At 44.8% G+C, this 20,407-nt stretch overlaps 2 protein-coding genes across 7 annotated transcripts in view; one reads left to right on the plus strand and one right to left on the minus strand.

Annotated features, from left to right (window-relative positions):
- RFC5 (replication factor C subunit 5) lies at positions 1-10,880 on the plus strand. 4 transcript variants are annotated; one of them, XM_010598939.3, is made up of 12 exons: positions 1-59; positions 591-727; positions 2,373-2,437; positions 2,685-2,821; positions 4,175-4,254; positions 4,885-4,958; positions 6,162-6,321; positions 7,069-7,150; positions 7,551-7,680; positions 8,195-8,272; positions 9,368-9,422; positions 10,495-10,880. In XM_010598939.3, exons 2-12 carry the CDS (start codon positions 663-665, stop codon positions 10,589-10,591), a joined length of 1,023 nt encoding a protein of 340 aa, XP_010597241.1. In that variant the 5' UTR covers positions 1-59; positions 591-662; the 3' UTR covers positions 10,592-10,880. The 4 variants fall into 4 exon arrangements, with proteins under 4 accessions (XP_010597241.1, XP_064128337.1, XP_064128336.1 ...); XM_064272267.1 differs by lacking the exon at positions 1-59 and having other exon boundaries at positions 536-727; XM_064272266.1 differs by lacking the exons at positions 1-59; positions 2,373-2,437 and having other exon boundaries at positions 622-727.
- Positions 9,121-20,407, minus strand: part of WSB2 (WD repeat and SOCS box containing 2) — a 25,585-nt gene continuing 14,298 nt past the window's right edge. For all 3 annotated transcript variants that reach the window (XM_064272265.1, XM_064272264.1, XM_003419329.4), the window contains 5 exons: positions 16,328-16,428; positions 14,861-15,033; positions 13,994-14,104; positions 13,765-13,872; positions 9,121-13,200 (listed from right to left, as the gene is read on the minus strand). In XM_064272265.1, the coding sequence (XP_064128335.1) occupies positions 13,038-13,200; positions 13,765-13,872; positions 13,994-14,104; positions 14,861-15,033; positions 16,328-16,428 (656 nt within the window). In that variant the 3' untranslated portion in view covers positions 9,121-13,037. The remainder of the gene's footprint in view (positions 13,201-13,764; positions 13,873-13,993; positions 14,105-14,860; positions 15,034-16,327; positions 16,429-20,407) is intronic.

A 20,407-nucleotide genomic window follows, 5' to 3' on the forward strand; every position in this document is an offset into this window, starting at 1 on the left:
TTCTGGAGGCTGGTTCTCTAAATCGCGTTGGGTGAGGGACACGGATATTCGGGAAACAGGTAGGTTGGTGTTTGTTTGGAGTTGTTTTTCAACTCCAAATATTCATCTCAAAGCTTTGGGGTCAAAAGGTGTTGTGAGCCTTTTTTTAGACGGGCATCTATATTCAAGAAGTGGCCGTATCTCTTGGTGGTTGTTTTTTCCTTAGGACTTTTTTTAGTCCTGGTAGCTTTCTGCTCTTTTGAACGGTGAACGTTTGGCACTTGGTCATGTGTCAGAGGATGGCTGGAATTGGCCTTGGCCGTGGGATCCTAATTTGTAATAACAATGCCTGGCGGCTGCAGACGGCACCCTTGCCTCTCCTGCCCCTTTTCTCCCCGGGCTCGGGAAGCCCCGCGCACCGCAGCTACCGCAGCGCGAGCTGGAAGGGCAGAGAAAGGGAGAGCTTGGCGGCCGGCGCCTCTCGGTAACCTGGCAACCCGCTCTTTATCAACACAGAGGGGGCGGGACCGAGGGCGGAAGTCGGAAGCGGCAGGAAGTCTCGCGACAGTTGCTTTTGCGCGCGAACTCTAAGAGCGAGGGTCCGGGGACAGGTCGCGGCTACTCTGCTGGAGCTTGGGGAACGCGACGATCCTAGTGGACCCGGTCACCCCCGTCTTCCCGCCATGGAGACCTCAGCGCTCAAGCAGCAACAACAGCCCTCGGCGGCCAAGAGCAGGAACCTGCCCTGGTAGGAGGGGGCCTGGCTGCCGCGGTGGGGAGGAGTCGGCCGTGGGGGACGCGGTGGAGAGGGGCCCGGGCCCCCGCCGGGGCGGGAGACACAGAGGTTTGCCTGGACATCCCTACCCTCTCCCGCGTTCTGTTTAGGACCTTAATTGCAAAGTCTCACGGACCGCACTGCACCCCCACCTCCAAATCCCATTTGTCGCCAAAGAAAGCGGTTTTCGTATCTTAGTGACAGCACAGGGGTTCGACCCCACGTCTTCTGACACCCTGCATTTGGACTCCATGCCAGAATCTCCTCTTCCCTCTTGATAGCCAAATTCTTCGATGCGACCACTTATCAATTCTTTAAACACATACGTACATAATAAATAAATAAAATAGCAACACTTCCTAGTTACCGTTTATTAAATGGTTTTCTGTGCCATAGGCACCCTACTAAATGTTTGGGGTGCATTAACTCATTCCTGTTCTACAGGTGAGGACACTGAGTCTTAGGAGAAGTAAATGAATTGTATAAGGTACCAGGGCCAGAAAACGACTCGATGATCATAACCACCCTACTTCCACGACTGTGTCATGCTTTAAAGACTTTGGTTGGGTTTGGCTTGATTTTGAAAAAGTCCAAATTGTTCTTGTCTAATAATGAGTTTAGTTTTTTTTTTTTAATTATCGTTATTATTATAGTAAGAAACACATAACGTACAATTGATTATTGCAACCACTTTAAAATGTGCAATTCAGTGGCGTTAAGTACACTGACAATGTTGTGCAGCCATCACCGCCATCTAGTTCCAGAACTTTTTCATCAGCACAAATGGAAATCCCATACCTATTAAGTAGTGCTCCCCCCACCTCCTTCCCTGGCAACTGCTAATCTGCTTTGCCTTTTCTGGATATTTCACAGAAGGACTGATACACTATGTGGCCTTTTGTGTCTGACTTCTTTTATTTAGCATGTTTTCAAGGTTCATCCATGTCTTAGCATGTATCAGTACTTCATTCCTTTTTATGGGTGAATTGTTGTTGGGTCAATTTTTGATTCATGGTGACCCCATGTGACAGAGTAGAACTGCCCCATAGGGTTTTCTAGGCTGTAGGCTGTCATCTTTATGGGAGCAGATCACCAAGTCTTTCTCCCCATGGAGCGGCTGGGTGGGTTGGCTGAGTAATAGGCTATTACATGGATATAATGTATTTATGTATCGACTCATCTGTCGATGGACATTTGGGCATGAGTTTAATTTCTCTTTGAAATAGTAGGTGCCCATCAAAGTTGAGATTATTGGTGGGCAGCTGAAAAGATTGGATTACAGTAGGGTTTTTAAACCTCAGCACTATTGACATTTGGGGCCAGATACTTTGTGTGTGTATTGGGTGGGGGAGGGCGACTCTCCTGTGCATCGTAGGATATTTAACAGCAGCCTGGTCTCTACCCCACCCCCACCCCCCACACCAGTTGTGACAACCAAAAATGTCTCCAGACGTTGCCCAATGTCCCCTGGGGGACAGAATTGCCCCAGTTGAGAACCACTGGTAGATACTAAAACTTAATAGGTTTTTGTTTCTCTTCCTCTTTTAATTAGGATTTGGAAGGATTCTGCTGTACGTAACAAAATGTTCCTGTACTTACGTACTAAATTGTATTTCAGGGTTGAAAAATACCGGCCACAGACACTAAATGATCTCATTTCTCATCAGGACATTTTGAGTACCAGTAAGTATCCCTGTCAGTTTGCTGGTATCCTAGTTGAAGGACCTGTGTGAATTTCTTGGTGACGTCGTAATAATTTCAAAGAATCTGATTGGCCTTCATGGAATGTGGCTTTCAGAGTTGAGTCCTTTGGGTTTTTCATTCCTGCATCTATGTTCGGGTTGAAGTGCATTCATGGACAACTCAAGGACCCACAGTGTATGAAGCAACTCCAAGAGACTTGGTGTCTCTCTCTCTTCCCAATCCTCAGTTCAGAAGTTTATCAGTGAGGACCGACTGCCGCACCTGCTTCTCTACGGTCCTCCCGGAACAGGGAAGACGTCCACCATCCTGGCCTGTGCTAAACAGCTCTACAAAGATAAAGAATTTGGCTCCATGGTCTTGGAGGTAAATAGGATTAGTCTTCCTCCACAATAACTAATAACAACTCATAACTTATATTTCTGCAAGTTTGGTTTTACTTTAAAAGTAAGTTTCCCCACTGGCAGTTGGAAAAGAAGCAGATATGGGATAAAACCAAACCAAACCCGTTGCCGTTGAGTCAATTCTGACTCATAGTGATCCTATAAGGCAGAGTAGAACTGCCCCATAGGATTTCCAAGGAGCACCTGGTGGATTCGAACTGCCGACCTTTTTGTTAACAGCCTAATGCTTAACTGCTACACCACCAGGGTTTCCAGATATAGGATAAGATATTTTAATTTGCTTTTTCCTGCAGTGGCTATTTTGGTCTGGATTGGCATCCGTCAGCTAGAGAGCAGTTGTAACTAGGGGTTGCTCTTTGCTGTGCCCACTTTTACCCAAAGACACTTATGGTCACTCAGTGGCTGGCTGTCTCCCGTGTGCCCCTCCATATCTGTTCCCTGCATCTCTCCACCCAGTTCTTGCCCTGGAAGGCTGAACTGTTCTGACTACAACCTTCCTCTCTCTCTGGCTCCTGGTTGGGTTGGGCTAGTCGGGGCAGGGGAACGGAGGAGAATGAGGTGTACCCCCAGCCTGTAGGTCGCCACAAGCTGGCACTGTCCCCACCTGCAGGGCACAGCCCTGTCCAGGTACTGCCACCACTCCCTCCCCTGCCCCTTTGGGGGTGGTAAGAGGCCTGAGTAGTCCCCGAGGTATTGCATATCCCTTGTGGCTTCCCCATACCCCACCAACTCCTTTTAAAATATCCCTTCACTTAATTCTTTTCAAATAACGATTTGAGCTTACCATCTGCTTACTGCTGGGACTTTGAATGACAGATGACAAACATCTAAATAACGTCTGTTGCAAGAAAAAAATGATCTACTTATGTTTTAGATATGGATCTTAGAACCTGGCTGCCACCAACATTCTTACTTCTGTGTATTAACAATCTGGTAACCTCTGGGCTGTGCTGGTTTGTTGTATCTAAAACTAGCATCGTTCTGCTCATGCCAGTGGTGCCCTGCAGTATGACCAGGCCGATTAAGTATTCTCCAATTTATGGCCAAGGGCGTGTCCTCAAAGGGTGGTGGACAAACAGTTGTGTGCCTTTCAGAATGTAATAGACACCTAGTGAGTTTTAATGTTTGAATATAACTGTGTTTTTTTTTTTTTCTTTTCTTTTAAATGATGATCTCTTAGCTGTCATTAGGCCTAGAGGCCCAACTTGCTGGACTGAAGATATATTAAGACCAAAAATTTATGGGTAGAAAAAAAGAATTTATGGTTAGCATACCAACCTGCTTTTTTATTCTGGCTTCTCTCCTCCACATTTAGCTGAATGCTTCAGATGACCGAGGAATAGATATCGTTCGAGGACCAATCCTGAGCTTTGCTAGCACAAGGACAATATTTAAGTAAGAATTATTTGGCTTTTCCTCTCTAGAGATTTTGATCAGTGAGATGATACAGCTTAATTTTTAAATCCTCCCCATTACCAGTTTGGCAAGGTGAAAATGACTGTCAAAAGCATCCATGAAAAAGAGAGAAAGTGTGGAGACCGTGGTAAGAAATGTTACGATGCAAATATAAAAGAACCTGCTCTAGCCAGTTCTCTAGGGAAGCATTAACTTCCTTTTACTGGTTAACTGAGGACTGAGTACATCCTAGCGAAGACCAGGTGAGCTAGTTTGAAATCAGACAAAAATGAATTGAGATGGAGAAAGCTAAGTAGGATGGTGGTAAAGAGCTGGAGACTTGGGCATGAGGAAAGGTGGTGGGAAGAAGAGGTGATAGGACACTATTTGAAAAAAGAAGAGGGCGGGCACCAGAAAATATAATGTAGCAGCTGCAAAGAAGCTAGACTTCATTGCCTACTGAGGGCCGAGGAAATTACGGGAGAGTCCCTTTCTGTCTGACCACATGTGTCCACTTGGGTCAGAGTTCTGGAAGAAAGAGCCTAATGGCACATGTGGAGCTGAGGGTTTGTGTCTGTAAGTTGGAGAGAGACTGCAGAAATCTTTAGAAGGTGCTGTCTGTTTTCCTAGGAAAGGCTTTAAACTCGTGATCTTGGATGAAGCTGATGCCATGACTCAGGACGCCCAGAATGCCTTGAGGAGAGGTGAGATGAGCTGATGAGAAGGTCGAAAGGAGACTTGGGAACTTTGGACAGGAGACACAGCATGCCTTGGTTTTAGTTTTCATTCATTCCATCCCCTGGTCCAGAGAAATCTCTATAGTTTTTCTCCCACCTTATGATCTAGACAAAGTATCTCTGTGTTGGGGCTCCTCTTATACCTTCAGCCCAAGCACATGAGCCCTGGTGCTTCCTTCCCTTGCAGGGGGACTCATTTTCAGGGCTGAGAATTTGTAGCATTTGATGGGAGGTTATGGCAAGTCCTTTCCTTCCTAAATGGCAGGGTAGACCTTTCTGCTCTTTATACCCTTAGATACAAAATAGCTGGGAAAATAAGACCTGAAGTTTGCTGCCCTCAGAAAGCTGACGTTTCTTCACTTCTTGCCAAGGGGATGATCTGGCGGGGAAGGGAGAGTGTCCTGGGTATTTGTATCAGCTCTTTGGGGGCCACTGCAGTTCAGTTCTCTTAAAGGACATTGTTAATTGCCCTCATTAGGATCCTGAGGCTGACTGGCCCCGAGAGCAGAGCTGTCTCTGGGAGTTCCCAGGGAAGGGGTGGGTACAGCACATCTGGAGGAGGAGGAGGAGGATGAGAACATTGCTGGTCCTAGCAGCTTTGGCAGCCCTTCTTCGGCATCTTGTTCTGCGGAGTAGCTGTCAGTCTGGGCAGCTCCCCTGAGCAGAACGTTGGGTACTGACGAAGTGAACCGATGTTCTTAGTGTCTCTGAATTCAGGTTATTGCTCCCTTGAGTGCTCTCAGGCTTCCAGAGAAGGCTCACTGTAGAGTCTGCAAAAAGCCGTCCCTCCAGAGAGCCCTGCACGGTAGAAGGTGCAATGTCATCAACCCGTCAAATATAATTTTATGTGAAAGGGCAGGAATTCTGGGACTCACATTTGAATGGGATGGAATGGCAAGAGCGTGGGAATCCTGGAAAATCCTAAAAAAGGAAGTGTTTTATGAAATCTTACAGAAGGGATATGTCTGTCAGTGCTGAGAAGGGAGTGGCTGGTCACCAATCCTGAATACCGAGGTGACACCCTCTTTAGTGGCAAGCAGCATCCCCACGTGTTTGCCTTATTCTCGAAGTGTCCTGTACGCTCCTCCCCGTGCCCGTAGAAACATCCAGGGCTCTCTGAAGAACTGGGAATGGACTGAGACCTGAGGTGGTTTTGTTTCCCCTTGCCAGTGATTGAGAAATTTACTGAAAATACCAGATTCTGCCTCATCTGTAACTATCTGTCAAAGATCATCCCCGCCTTGCAGTCACGGTGTACGAGGTTCCGATTTGGTCCCCTGACTCCTGAATTGATGGTCCCACGCTTGGAACACGTTGTGGAAGAAGAGAAGTGAGTATACGGAAAAGCAGGAAAGGCGAGGGCTTTGGGGACCAAGTGTGGTGTTAGTGGGGCCATGGGGTGACCGGCCGGTTTACTTCATCTACCAGCCTTCTTTAAATGAGGCAGTGCTTGAGATGACTGAGCAGAGCGCCTGGCCCAGGGAAGGCATCAGAGTCTGCTGGCTGCTGTCATGTTCTCGGCTATCTCACGGACATTCCTCCTCATAAAAGTCATCTGGTTCTTCTCTTGATTTTTTTTTTTTATTCCATCCTCCTCCACTGGAAGTGGTCCCAGTTTCCTCCTCCTCTTCTTTTGTCATTGGAAGCTGCATGCTGCCGAGTCCCTTCTGCTAACATGCCTCTTGCTTTTCTGACTGGAAGAGAAGGTTCTAAGACATTATATTCTGCGTGATTAGATGCCAAGCAAGTGGCCGCCCTGAGCTGCTGCTTGTTTTAAAGGCAGAGCTTCAGTGCCATGGTTGTTTCCAGCGCTCTTGCCTTGCCAAGAGCGTGATTTAGACCAGTTCCTCAACATAAAAATGCTTGGTCTTAAAGAAGGATCTTTCTAGATTTGAGTGGGCTGTGATTGCTGACGTGAAGCCCAAGTCCCGACAGACCGGAGTGAATTCTACATCATATAGATCAAGAGGGTATTGTTAGCTCCATTCTTCCTTAATCATTTCAGGTCATCTTGTTCCCCTGGTGAATGTCTGCCTTCTCAAGGGGTCTCTAAATCCCTCTGCCTCTTTCCTTTCAGAGTTGATATAAGTGAAGATGGAATGAAAGCACTCGTAACTCTTTCCAGTGGAGATATGAGAAGGGCTCTGAACATTTTGCAGGTACAGTCTTAATTGTAGCAAATCTTGGGTCACTGTTCAGAATAGTTTTTTCCAGGAAGACATAAGTAACAGCACAACCGGTTTGTAAATTCAGAAATCCAGAACTCCTAGGACCTCAGTGTCGAAATATGCCAAAGACTCGCTCCCTCTGTGTTTCGATTAGTTGGGAGAACAATCTGTTACCAAGGGAAAGACAGGGAAGGAGTCTAAGGATTCCACAGCTACAACATAGCCAACAAGCAGCAGTACCTCTGCTGAGGCCCACTCTTGCCAGCGTAAAAGTGACGGCGTTTGAGTTGACCTGTGCCCATGTCCTGCTGCTGCCTCAGCGGTTTCTTCCTGGCTTGCTGGCAGCTTGGCAGCTGCGGTGACAGCCACTGTGATTCTCCCGTCCGTACAGAGCACCAACATGGCCTTTGGGAAGGTGACAGAGGAGACTGTCTACACCTGCACGGGGCACCCACTTAAGTCTGACATCGCCAACATCCTGGAGTGGATGCTGAATCAAGACTTCACCACAGCCTACAGGAATATCCTTTGTTGTGTCTTCCTGACAGCATGCTAGGTGCCTGAGGGTGGCCCCGGAAGCACAGGCTGCAGCCAGCACCCACACCTTGCTGGCCAAAGATTGGTCCGCTTGCCATGGGAGCAGGGTGTCGAGGTGGAGTGGGTGCTTGTCTGTAGCATCCTGAAGTTCTTCCTGAAAGACTGACTTGGTCAGGCAAGGCTTGAGGCAGCTTCACTCACAGATGCAAGCAAAGCAGTCAGGCCGTGGGAGGGAAGATGCAGTCACGTTAAAAGTGCTCAGTGTCACTCTGGTTTTGCTGTGAAATGAAAACCTAGGTGTAGTGGAATAAAGCCTGTTAGGGGGTGCGGTCGGCTCTATTCTCTACTGGGAGGAGCCCATTTTTGCCAGAGAAAACATAAGGAAGATAAGAACCAGGGCCCATTATGTGTTCATGTTGTATTCATTTTGTATTCAGGATTCTCGGCAGTATGTTTGTTCTGGAGCTTGTTCCCTTTGCCTTAACCTCTCTTCTCTAGATATTATGGAGTTGAAAACGCTGAAGGGGCTGGCGCTGCATGACATCCTGACAGAGATACACTTGTTTGTGCACAGAGGTAACTTACGTCATCCCCTAGTTTGGAAGCTGTGGGGCAGATGGCATGCTTGGGGTTAAGGGTGGCCAGAAAGGGAACACAAAGCTTCATTCCTGAAGCCAAGAGACAGATGCAGAAGTTTAAGTCTGACCCCTTGTTTTTTAGCAATTTTGTCTTGGCTACTGTTGAAAACTCTGTTCCAAAGCCACTCTTTTTAAATTCTCTAGAACTGCTGGGGATAAAGTACAAAGAAACTCCTGAAGGCTAACATTTCCCCCCCTCCAGGGGTTTATATTTTACAGTAATAAAAAAACACATTTTAATTCACATTTCTAAAAGAATATTTTCCCCAAAAGGAAAGAGGGAGGAGGAAGATCTGTCTTCCCGTAAACCAAAAGCAGTCTGAAGTAAACTGAGTTTCACACTTGCTTGTATTGTCCACACAGAGAAGGCATCGTCAGCCAGGGTGGCACACAGGACTCACCCAGAGCAACTTAGCCGGCTTCTCGGGGAGACCTGGGCATTGGGATTTTTTCAGGCTCCCCAGGTGGCCCACCGTGCAGCCTTGTGAGGCAGCTCTTCCCCACATACCGAGACACTCTGTCAGGTCGATGAGTGGCTTTGTCTGCGCCTCTGCAGGCCTTGTATGGCCGGCTGGCGTGTTCACTTCTGCCCAAGAACACGGGCGACTCAGGCCCAGCTCTGCCCCGTGATTGGAGAAGCTGAGTATGAACCAACTTTACAAAATCAACTGTTTATGTTTTTGAAACTGGGACAGCAAGTGAGAACTCAGCTTCCAAGCTGTGAAGTCCTCACTACCAGTTTTAAAAAGAGCAGCGTCGATGACTATCCTGCATTCTTATGATCTCTTTGGAAACTGCTGTATTTCTTTTTTTTTTTTGGCTACATGATGAAGAATCACAAAGTGGAATAGATACAGTGTGAAAAACTGTACCATTTTTACTTTCTCACAGGTATGGTATGTAGTGATAAGGCTGAGCCCTCAAGAGAAGTTAGTGTTAACTGGTTGATGCTCAAACTCCTACTTGTCTCCTTTGACTTTTTTTAATAGGATAGAGTGACATACCTCACTCATTTTATTTTGTTTCTCCTCAGTTGACTTTCCATCTTCAGTTCGAATACATTTATTGATCAAAATGGCAGACATCGAGTGAGTACTGATTTCTCTATTTTTAATTCTTTTCATTTTTTCTTTCATGGGTTTTCGTTGCTGCTTGCTTGGTTTCAACTGTTTTGTCTAAATTACTCAGATACTGTATCTAGTTCTTGGTGGTATTGAATGAAACATGAGAAAGGAAGGGTGTTGAGTTACTTAAAAAAGTAAATCAAACACAAAGGACAGATCCCAGGTCTCTCCTCAGACCTGCAAAGCGTGGCCCACACTGATTCGGAACATTCTCTTGTTATCTGGGAGGCCTGTTTCAGTCAGCTTTTCAGTTCTCGACATCTAGGTCACTTGGGGACGACCGGCCATCCAGCTGTTACTCAGGCATTTTGGCATACTCAGGCATATTGGGGGGAAAAGCAAACATAAACCCAATTTTCCAGTTTGCCTAGTTCAGTAAACGCTATTATTAGCCCCCAATGGAGCTGGCAGCTATCACTTAAGTAGACAAAGCATTGGGTTCAAAATAGATGTCAACATAGGCACACTCATTTGCTGGTCATTGGCTTTTACATCGACAAATTAGGTCACTTCTTTTCACCAGGTTGTGAATATTACGATTTTTGCATTCGGCTGGGTACTTAAAAGGTGGCGAGAGGAGCTGCCAGTGTCCTGGTTTACTGAGTAGAGACAAAACCACAGATACGTCAACCAGAATTCCCAGTGAAATGTCTTAGTTCAGAGGAAGGAAACCTAGTTAGAATTCCTCTCAGTGCATTCTGTGGATGAAGAAATAATCCTTAATCACATAAATTCTGTGCATCTCTGTAGAGTTAAAGCAATGTTAAGTTCAGAACACTACTGGTAACTAATATATATATATATATATACTTTTTTTTCCCCCCTCATGTTTGAATCAGATTTATAAATCAGTGTTTGAGGGCAGGGAAGGAAGGATTAGGAGGACACATAGAAGATTCCCATCCAAGATGAACTTCTATCATTTCCCATCTCCCTCCCTCAGTAGATTTTCAGTCTTTGATCCCTGTTGTTTTCTTGTTAAAAGGCAGCTGTTCGTAGTTTTCTTTAGTCTTACCTTTTGTCGCATTTCTTTTAGGTACAGACTTTCTCTTGGCACCAATGAGAAGATTCAGCTCAGTTCCCTTATTGCTGCTTTTCAAGTCACGAGAGACTTGATTGTCGCACAGGCCTAGATGCAAGGGCCCGTCCACTACAATTTCCAGCGTCCAGCAGCGATCAGAGACCAGAAGACTCAGTTATGGGACAAACTGCTGCCCTAAGCCAGTGCGATAAAGCCACAGTCACCCCAAGTCTTGGAAAATTCTATTCCAGGCCTGCGTGGGCAGATAATGTAAAGTACTGCGTTTGTGGCAGTTTGGAGCAGGGATGTACAAAAGTTTTAATGTACAACTGTCTTACTCCACCACCCATTTGTCTTTTACAGGAGGAAATAAAACTTGCCAGCCTTAAGGCTTCCACCCATCAGTTGCTTGGATGACATGAGATGAAACTGGCCAACCCCATTTTGGTTCAGGACATAAGGCTTTCAAATCTAACCCAGCCCATGTGTCTTTTAACTCTAGGTAAACAGATCTCCAAAATTAACTTTACATATATAATCTTGGCACTGTGTCTACATCGACTTTAAATAGGTGTTAATGGATTTCTGGCCAAGGCTATTATACTCTTAGAAAACAGACTCAATTCTCTTATTTTAAAAACTGGACTTTTTATTTCTCCTCTTAAGTAGACAGTTAGTTACCAGCAGCTTCCTGGTTGTGGTGTGGACCGTAGGAAAAAAAACAATTTAAATATAACATAGAGCTAGCCTTTCAGTTGTGCCAGGGGGACCAGTGGTTGTACACAGCTCACTTGTTTAATGCAAGGACATATGAGATTAAGCCTGACTAAACCTAGAGCTGAAAGGACTGGGATTTTCATACAAGTTTAGCAGCTTATTTTACAGCAATGATGCTGCATTTATGTTCATGTTCCTAACAATTTAAAAAAAAAGTTTAGTTGTTACAAATGACTCTTAGCCAGTTATGAAGATGCTAGCTTACTCGTGTTTATATTAAAGCCTTCTACATCTCTGAAACCACAGAATAAACTCTCCATAGCAGGCTATTCTTTATAAAGGTGTTGGATTCTTCTGTGACAAGGGAGAAGGCTGTCATTTCTGTCACACGTAGAAAACTTGCTCCCTGAGGGCACCAGCAGAAGTCTGAAGGCTAATGGCCAAGTGGGGTCGCACAGGAAGGCACCCGGGATCTCAGGCTATACAATGTATTTCAGGGCAACCGTAAAAAAACTGAATTCATTCTCAGCTATTCTGTATTACTTGTTCTAAGAGGTGCTTTCTTTTCTTAATAGAAAAAAATGAAACAGAGCCAAAAGCTTTTTACTGTTTCTTCCCTTCAACGAAAGCCTGTCATTTCAAAAAGAAACGCTTTTCTTCAGTAACACAGCTAGTACAGGAGGGTCCTTTACTTTCTCAACAATTTTGTAATGTTAACTGGTCTCCAGAAAGAACCCGTTAAGAAAGCCAAAGGTTACGGTGTTGGATTTCTTTTAAAATAATTTAAAATATATTAAATTTCCTAAGGCAGATTTTCCTTGAATGAGGTGTCTTGATTGGATAACTCTATACCACTGAAGGAGAACAGTGCTTTTGAGGAGCTATTTTGTCCAGGGGCTAGAGCTGAAACTGGCTGAGCAGTCCAATGAGGTTCAGCGGCAAAGTCGGTTTTCACACGTAAGAACATCAGCTAAAGTGATGACACCACCAGGGTTTTGCGCAATGAAGAGACATCTCGCAACTGTTGAACTTAAGGACTACGGTTTTTAGATACATCGAGAAAAACACAGTTGTACCTTAACATTGGTTGAGAGAACACAAATAAATATGCTAATTAATGGCAAACAACTGAAAGCTCAGTAGCCATTTTAAAGTCATGCAGTTTAGGAATACATCCTTCTGTAATCTTACACCAATTTGTCATCTGCACATGCGTGCCACTGTTAGAAATAAAAATAATAGTGTCTTGACCAGTCAAGAACAGACCTCTGATTCACCTGTAATTAGTTAAGCTCCAGGAAAATGTTCTACTGGGGGTCAGAGGGGTGCCAGAGGAAGGAAAGCATTTGCCAACATCAAAGTGGCTCTGACCACAGCAGGAGAGAACTTGAAACAAGCTACCACTGCACTGGAAAAACCTAACAATGGCAGGTACTAGGCAGAAGTCATTGGTTTTTTCCCATTGAGGGAAATTAAACTTCTCTGCCACTAAGGAGAAGCTCTGGAGGCCCAGCTACTTTATCAACAGAACAACATCAATAACTGCACTTTGAATCAGAACGACTAGAAAAAGTTCAACGTTGCTGTTTATGAATAGACTTAAGATTTCAGGTGAGGCTCCGTGGCCAGAGGCGCGGAATCCATGCCTCTGAGACTGCCTTTCACAGGTCAGAGAAGGACCCAGGACTAGTCCACTGGAACCTGGTTTTGCTACATTCTATTCACAGTCCCAAACAGGAGTTGTACTTCCATCCAAAGACCAGATGTCTGGCCCATTATTCCAGCATGCCTCTGCCAGGAAGATTTAGGCTGCTACAAAGAAAGACTCCATGGAGCGTTGCTTAAAAAGTCCTGTATGTGAGGAACTCTTTCATTTTCTTGGGTATTGGCAGTGCTAGGACTTGGTAAGTTGTCAGGAAACTTCGAAGGGCTTTCCGACATAAGTGCTTCAGTGATGACAGGACCCTAGGAGCTGTCCAGAACTGGACGTGGCCATCTCTTGTCCTGAAACAAGAGAAACCAGTGAGTTGAGACAGACTTTGTAGGGTGTGAATGTTTCTACTTTGACTTGAATAGCAGGGGACTCCAAGAGTGAAAGGCAACCCTAACTGTGGAAATGGAGGTTAAGGCTGCTGATAGCACTGTTAAGAATCCAAAACACCTTTGATGCCAACGCGATTTATCTCTGTCAGCACAGACTTTTCTAAATCAGACTATTAGTTCAAATTAACAGAGGGAAGAGTGCCACCTACTGAATTACAGATGTTATCTGTAAGGTGGTCTCTTTGCCCTAAATGGTTTCCTATACAAATTCTTAATATACATACCCTCTTGTGGACTTGGCCTATTAGGTGGTATGAACTGTAGATCTTTAATTACATTTAGGTTAAATATTAAGGGGAAATGATCAACTATACTGGCAGAATGGAATATAGAATTTTAAATAATGTTGGATACCCTTGAAGGCTACCTCATACGCAAGAAAATTCTAGAAGCATTCTTTCTCGAAAAAGCTACATAGTACACTCAACAGAAGCTGCTACCCATCTGTTCAACTAACATACATACCCTGTGGCGATAACTCCACCATGTGGAAAAAATGTGCAGCAAAGACCATTGGTCATAGGAGCAAATGCAACGGGAGTTTTCAGTTCCAGGGCCCAGATCCTGAGCAGTCTAGACGAGACAGAAAGGAACATTTACACCAGAGCTGACCTGAGGCCAGGCTGTGCGGGCAATGCTGCGATTACGTGCAAGCACACGCTCTGAGGCTGAGCAAACAGATTCCCCTCCTCACCTGTCATCCGCCACCGTGGCAAGGTACAGGCCTTCAGGAGAGAAGCACACGGATCTCAGCGAGCTGATGTTGACATCACTGTCGTCCATGGCGGGGTCAAGCTGGGTGTGGCTGAGGAGGAAAGAAACTGGATGGGAGGCCTGGAGTGATGCCTCCCCCACCCCACCCACCTCCAGGCAGGAGACCAAACTATGAAAAGGCTCAAGATACCTCTTGTGCCCCTTCTGGAAAACCTGGGATAAAGCAGACTGGAAAAAAAGGGCATTTCAGAAGCCACCAAGTATCTTGCGGAGGGGGCTGAAGGGTTACTAACACCTCCTTGTGCTAATTTCTTTATGCAAAGTAGGTCAACCCTCACTTCAATGCCACAGGACAAACTGAAAAAAGTCTTTTTCAGGCTAAGATATATGATAACTGTGGGACTACCTATTATTTGCTTCATGAAACAACGAAGACAAAGGGAAAAAGTAGACCGAGTTCATGAGAGCACAAAAATTCATTCTGGAGATAACGGCTTTTGATAAGAGGATCATTCCGAACTTGTTAGTACAGTTATTAGTAAATGGAAATAAAAAGTCACTTTGAGGTTTCATAATGCTGAATCCACAGACGTAAGGACAGCCTCCTAGGTCAGGAGACGTGAAGACACTGAGGTCTAATTTAGAGAACACAACCGACAGTGGAACACGCGCAGGCACGCCACTGCCTCAGAATAAGCATTTAAGAAACAGTCCCAGACCCACTGCATCCTTTTACCCCCGCTGTCCCTTCCCATGCCCCACTCTTCAAGAGGTGCTTATCTGATCCAAGGTAGGTTTCTCATCAGTCACCCCACAAGGAAATCTTAAGCAGGGGTTCAGTCCTTACTGGAGTGACCTCAGCCTCTCGCCAGTGTAGGGGTCCCACATGATCACGTTGGTGTCGTAAGAAGCCGTGACAAGCAAGGCAGAGTCGGGGGAGAAGTCACAGGAGACAACACTGCTTTGGTGGCCCTCTAGCTTCCGGATTAACGTGTAGGAGCGCATGCTCCATAGAAAGACCTGCGAAGAGCAACGGGCCTGGTTAGGGGTGTTAACCAAGTGCTTAATGTGAGGAAAAGGCATCGCCTGCGTTTCCCTCTCCGGTCCCACAGCCTCACGGCCAGGTGAAGCCCAGTTCTCACTGCCGCTTTTCTACAGCTCTGGTACACGTATCAACAGATTTAAGGACAATAAAGGGTGTGCTCACGGAGCCTACTTTAACCCAGCTGCTGTCAGGCCTACTCCAACTCCTGGCGACCCCATGTACGTCAGAGCAGACTTGTGCTCCGTAGGGGTCTCAGTGGCTCATTTTTCAGACGTAGATCACCAGGCCCTTCTTCTGAGGCACATCTGGGTACCAGGAACCTCCCAAGTGCGTTAACTACGTGCACCACCTAGGGATTCCAGCGCTTACTTTGAGGGAGAATAAGGTAGGCCGATCTTAGGAAGACTGCCAGCTAAAATATGCCTGTAGAAGCTCCTGAGTTCCCCTTCTGAGCCCGGCTTGCACATAGGGTACTATGTGTTGGGAGGATCTAAGCCAACCGCTATCTCTTCTCTTCACTTAGAACCAAAGGTAGGGGCCAAAGGTGAACTCCAGGGCTCCCCACAAAGCGATGGCACCTGGCTTGCTGGTTTACACTCCGCACCCCCACAACCTTGTTTACTGAACTCTGGAAATCTGCTCAAAGACTGCAAGTCTGACCAGCTCATCACTTTAAACCTTTTCGATAATCATTAAACAAAAATAGGATTTTCCTTCCTTTCCTTTAAGATGACTCATTTTCACAGAGTTCCAAGCCTCCAATGAATGATCAACCAACTGGGCCATACCAAACAGTGAACTCTCAACTTCAGCGAGTCAGTCACAGCAAACACCTCAATGCAAATACAGAATTCAAACCCAATCTGCTCCCAGATGGCTCCTGGGCGTCCAATACTTTTTTTTTTTAACAGACAGGATTTCAGAGCAAAGGTCAACAGTTTCTGGTTTGAATTGAAAATCTTAATCAGATGAACATAACCGGTTCAGAGGAAATTTGGATCCACTGTGGCTTTCAACTTTTAAACTCTTACACTCCAAGGGGAAAAGAAAGTAAAAATTGTCCCTTTACCACTTTGAAAAGGCACACAGCCCTCTGATGATGGGAGCGACCTACTTTCAAATACCTCCTCTCTTTGTTAAAGTGCAGGGAATCTGCAGGAGGCGGCCAAGGCCCACCAGTGCCTTCTGTTGGGGCTGATCTGCTCTAGATCTCCATGTCTTGCTTAACTAAGGCCATAGAGGAAATGGTACCCAACATTTCAGACTTACAGACTTCTCTCCAGCTGCAGAACACAGCATGCTGCAGTCTGGAGAGATGGAGCAGCAATACACCCACTGTAGGTGGCCCGATAACACCTGGATCTGTTTACCTGGCAGAAAAAAAGAGGCAAATAGTGAGCCAACCTTTAAAATGGCAAAGCAGGAAGACAGAGGACCAGTAGTAATGCCCCACCCACCCAGTACACATCAATCTGGTTCTCCATCAGCTGAAGCCCAAAGCCTACTTTTTTAATGTAGAAAAAAATATGGCAGGATTTGTCATTTAAACACCTGAAACCTATTAAAATATTCTAATGGCCAAGGGAAATTACTATATACCAGTTCATCAAAAACTACAAGGCTAACCACTATGGAAAAAGATATAGCACCTCCTTAAAAAGCTAGAAATAAAATACCATATGATCCAGCAATCCCACTCCTAGGAATACATCCTAGAGAAACAAGAGCTATCAGAAGAATAGACATATGCACATCCATGTTCACGGCTGCATTATTCACAACAGCAAAGAAATGAAAACAACCTAAATGCCTATCAGCAGATGAATGAATAAACAAACTGATACATATACACAATGGAATATTACACAATGATAAAGAACAATGATGAATCTGTGAAGCCTCTCACACAACATGGATCAATCTGGACGGCATTATGCCCAGTGAGATAAGTCAATCACAAAAGGACATATACTGTATGAGACCACTATCATAAAAACCCAAGAAAAGGTTTACACAAGAAAAAAACAATCTTTGATGGTTACCAGGGAGGGGAAAGGTGGGGACGGGAAATTGCTAACTAGATAGTAAACAAGTGGTAACTTTGGTGAAGGGAAAGAACACACAATACAGGGGAAGTCAGCACTACCCAACCAAGGCAAAGTCACAGAAGCTTCTTAGATACATCCAAATACCTTGAGGGACTGAGTTACTGCTGCTAAGGGCTGAGGACCATGGTCTTGGGAGACATCTAGGTCAATTTGCATAACATATTTCATAAAGAAAATGTTCTACATTCTACTTTGGTGAGTAGTGCCTGGGGTCTTAAAAGTTTGCAAGTGGCCATCTAAGATACATCTATTGATCCCATCCTGTCTGGAGAAAAAGAGAATGACAAAAAAACAGACACAAGGAAAATATTAGCCCAAAGGACTAATGGACCACACAAACCACAGCTTCCACCAGCCTGAGGCCAGAAGAGCTAGATGGTGCCCGGCTACCACCACAGAGCACTCTGACAGGGATCACAAGAGAAGGTCCCGGACAGAGTGGGAGAAGAACATAGAAAAAATTCAAATTCACAAAAAAGACCAGACTTATTGGTCTGACGGAGACTGAAGGAAATCCCAAGACTATGGCCACCGGACACCCTGCTAACTCAGAACTAAAGCCACTCCCTAAGTCCACCTTTCAACCAAAGATTGTTGTTGTTGTCAGATGTCAACCAGTTGGTTCCAAATCATAGTGACCCCACACACAACAGAACACAACACTGCCTGGTCCTCACAATTGTTGCTACGCTTGAGCCCCTTGTTGCAGCCACTGTCTCAAACCATCTCATTGAGGGCGTTTTTTGCTGACCTTCTATTTTACCAAGCATGACGTCCTTCTTCAAGGACCAATCCCTCCTGGTAACGTGTCCGAAGTATGTGAGACGTAGTCTCGCCATCCTTGTTTCTAAGGAACATCTTGGTTGTACCTCTCCCAAGACATATTTGTTTGTTCTTTTGGCAGTCCATGGTACATTCAATATTCTCTGCCAACACCACAATTCAAAGGCATCAATTCTTCAGTCTTCATTATTTTTTTTATTGTACTTTAGATAAAGGTTTACAGAACAAACTAGTTTCTCATTAAACAGTACACGTAGGTCTTCCTTAATCACTCTCCAGCTTTCACATGCATATGAGGCGACTGAAAACACCGTGGCTTGGGTCATGCGCACGTTAGTCCTCAAGGTGACATCTTTGCTTTTCAACACTTTAAAGAGGTCTTTTGCAGCTGATTTGCCCAATGCAACGTGTCTTTTGATTTCTTGACTGCTGCTTCCACGGGTATTGATTGTGCATTCAAGTAAAATGAAATCCTTGACAACTTCAACCTTTTCTCCATTCATCATGCTGCTCACTGGTCCAGTTGTGAGGATTTTTGTTTTCTTTATGCTGAGGTGTGATCCATACTGAAGGCTGTGGTCTTTGATCTTCATCAGTAAGTGCTTCAAGTCCTCTTCATTTTCAGCAAGAAAAGTTGTGTCATCTGCATGACACAGGTTGTTAACGAGTCTTCCTCCAATCCTGTTGCCCCGTTCTTCTTCACATAGTCCAGCTTCTCGGATTATTTGCTCAGCATACAGATTGAATAGGTGTGGTGAAAGAATACAACCCTGACGCACACCCTTCCTGACTTTAAGCCGTGCGGTATCCCCTTGTTCTGTTCCAGTGACTGCCTCTTGGTCCGTGTACAGATTCCCCTGTTCTGGAATTTCCATTCTCCTCAATGATATCCATAATTTGTTATGATCCACACGGTCGAATGCCTTTGCATAGTCAATAAAACACAGGTAAACATCTTTCTGGTATTCTCTACTTTCAGCCAGAATCCATCTGACATCAGCAATGATATCCCTCGTTCCATGTCCTCCTCTAAATCCGGCTTGAATTTCTGGCAGTTCCCTGTTGATATACTGCTGCAGTCGCTTTTGAATGATCTTCAGCAATATTAATGATATTGTTCAATAATTTCCGCATTTGGTTGGATCACCTTTCTTGGTAATAGGCATAAATATCGATCTCTTCCCGTTGGTTGGCTAGGAAGCTGTCTTCCAAATTTCCTGGCACAGATGAGTGAGCACTCTCAGCACTGCATCCCTTTGTTGAAACATCTCAATTGGTATTCCGTCAATTCCCAGAGCCTTGTTTTTCACCAATGCCTTCAGTGCAGCTTGGACTTCTTCCTTCAGTACCATCGGTTCCTGATCACTTTACCTCCTGAAATGGCTGAACGTCCAATTCTTTTTGGTATAGTGACTCTGTGTATTCCTTCCATCTTCTTTTGATGCTTTCTGCATCATTTAATATTTTCCCTGTACGATCCTTCAGTACTGCAACTCGAAGCTTGAATTTTTTCTTCAGTTCTTTCAGCCTGAGAAATGCTGGGCATGTCCCTCCCTTTTGGTTTTCTATCTCCAGGTCTTGCACGTATCATCATAATACTTTGTCTTCTATAGCCGCCCTTTGAAATCTTCTGTTCAGCTCTTTTAGTTCATCGTTTTTTTCCTTTTGCTTTAGCTATTCAATGTTCAAGAGCAAGTTTCAGAGTCTGTCCTGACATCTATTTAGGTCTTTTCTTTCTTCCCTGTATTTTTAATGACCTCTTGTTTTCTTCATGATGTCCTTGATGTCATTCCACAACTCGTTTGTCTTCAGTCATTAGTGTTCATTGTGTCAAATCTATTCTTGAGATGGTTTCTAAATTCAGGTGGGATATACTCAAGGTCATACTTTGGCTCTCATGGACTTGTTCTAATGTTCTTCAGTTTCAACTTGAAATTGCATATGAGTAATTGGTGGTCTGATCCGCAGCTGGCCCCTGGCCTTGTTCTGACTGATAGTATTGAGCTTTTCCATCATCTCTTTCCACAGATATAGTCAAGTTGATTCCTGTGTATTCCATCTGGCGAGGTCCATGTGTAGTCGCCATTTATGTTGGTGAATGAACATATCTGCAATGAAGAAGTCGCTTGTCTTGCAAAATTCAATCATTTGATCTCTGGCATCATTTCTTATCACCAAAGCCAAATTTTCCAACTATTGGTCCTTCTTCATTTCCAACTTTTTCATTCCAATCGCCAGTAGTTACCAGTGCATCCTGACTGCAGAAGTTGGTAAAAATCTTCAATGTCTTCATCTTTGGCCTTAGTGGTTGGTGCGTAAATTAGTAACAGTTGTGTTAACTGGTCTTCCTTGTAGGAGTATGGATATTATCCTATCACTGATGGCGTTGTACTTCAGGATAGATCTTGTAATGTTCTTTTTAACGATGAATACAATGCTATCCCTCTTCAAGTTGTCG

This window comes from Loxodonta africana, chromosome 19 (genome assembly GCF_030014295.1).
Source record: "Loxodonta africana isolate mLoxAfr1 chromosome 19, mLoxAfr1.hap2, whole genome shotgun sequence".
Classification (NCBI taxonomy): domain Eukaryota; kingdom Metazoa; phylum Chordata; class Mammalia; order Proboscidea; family Elephantidae; genus Loxodonta; species Loxodonta africana.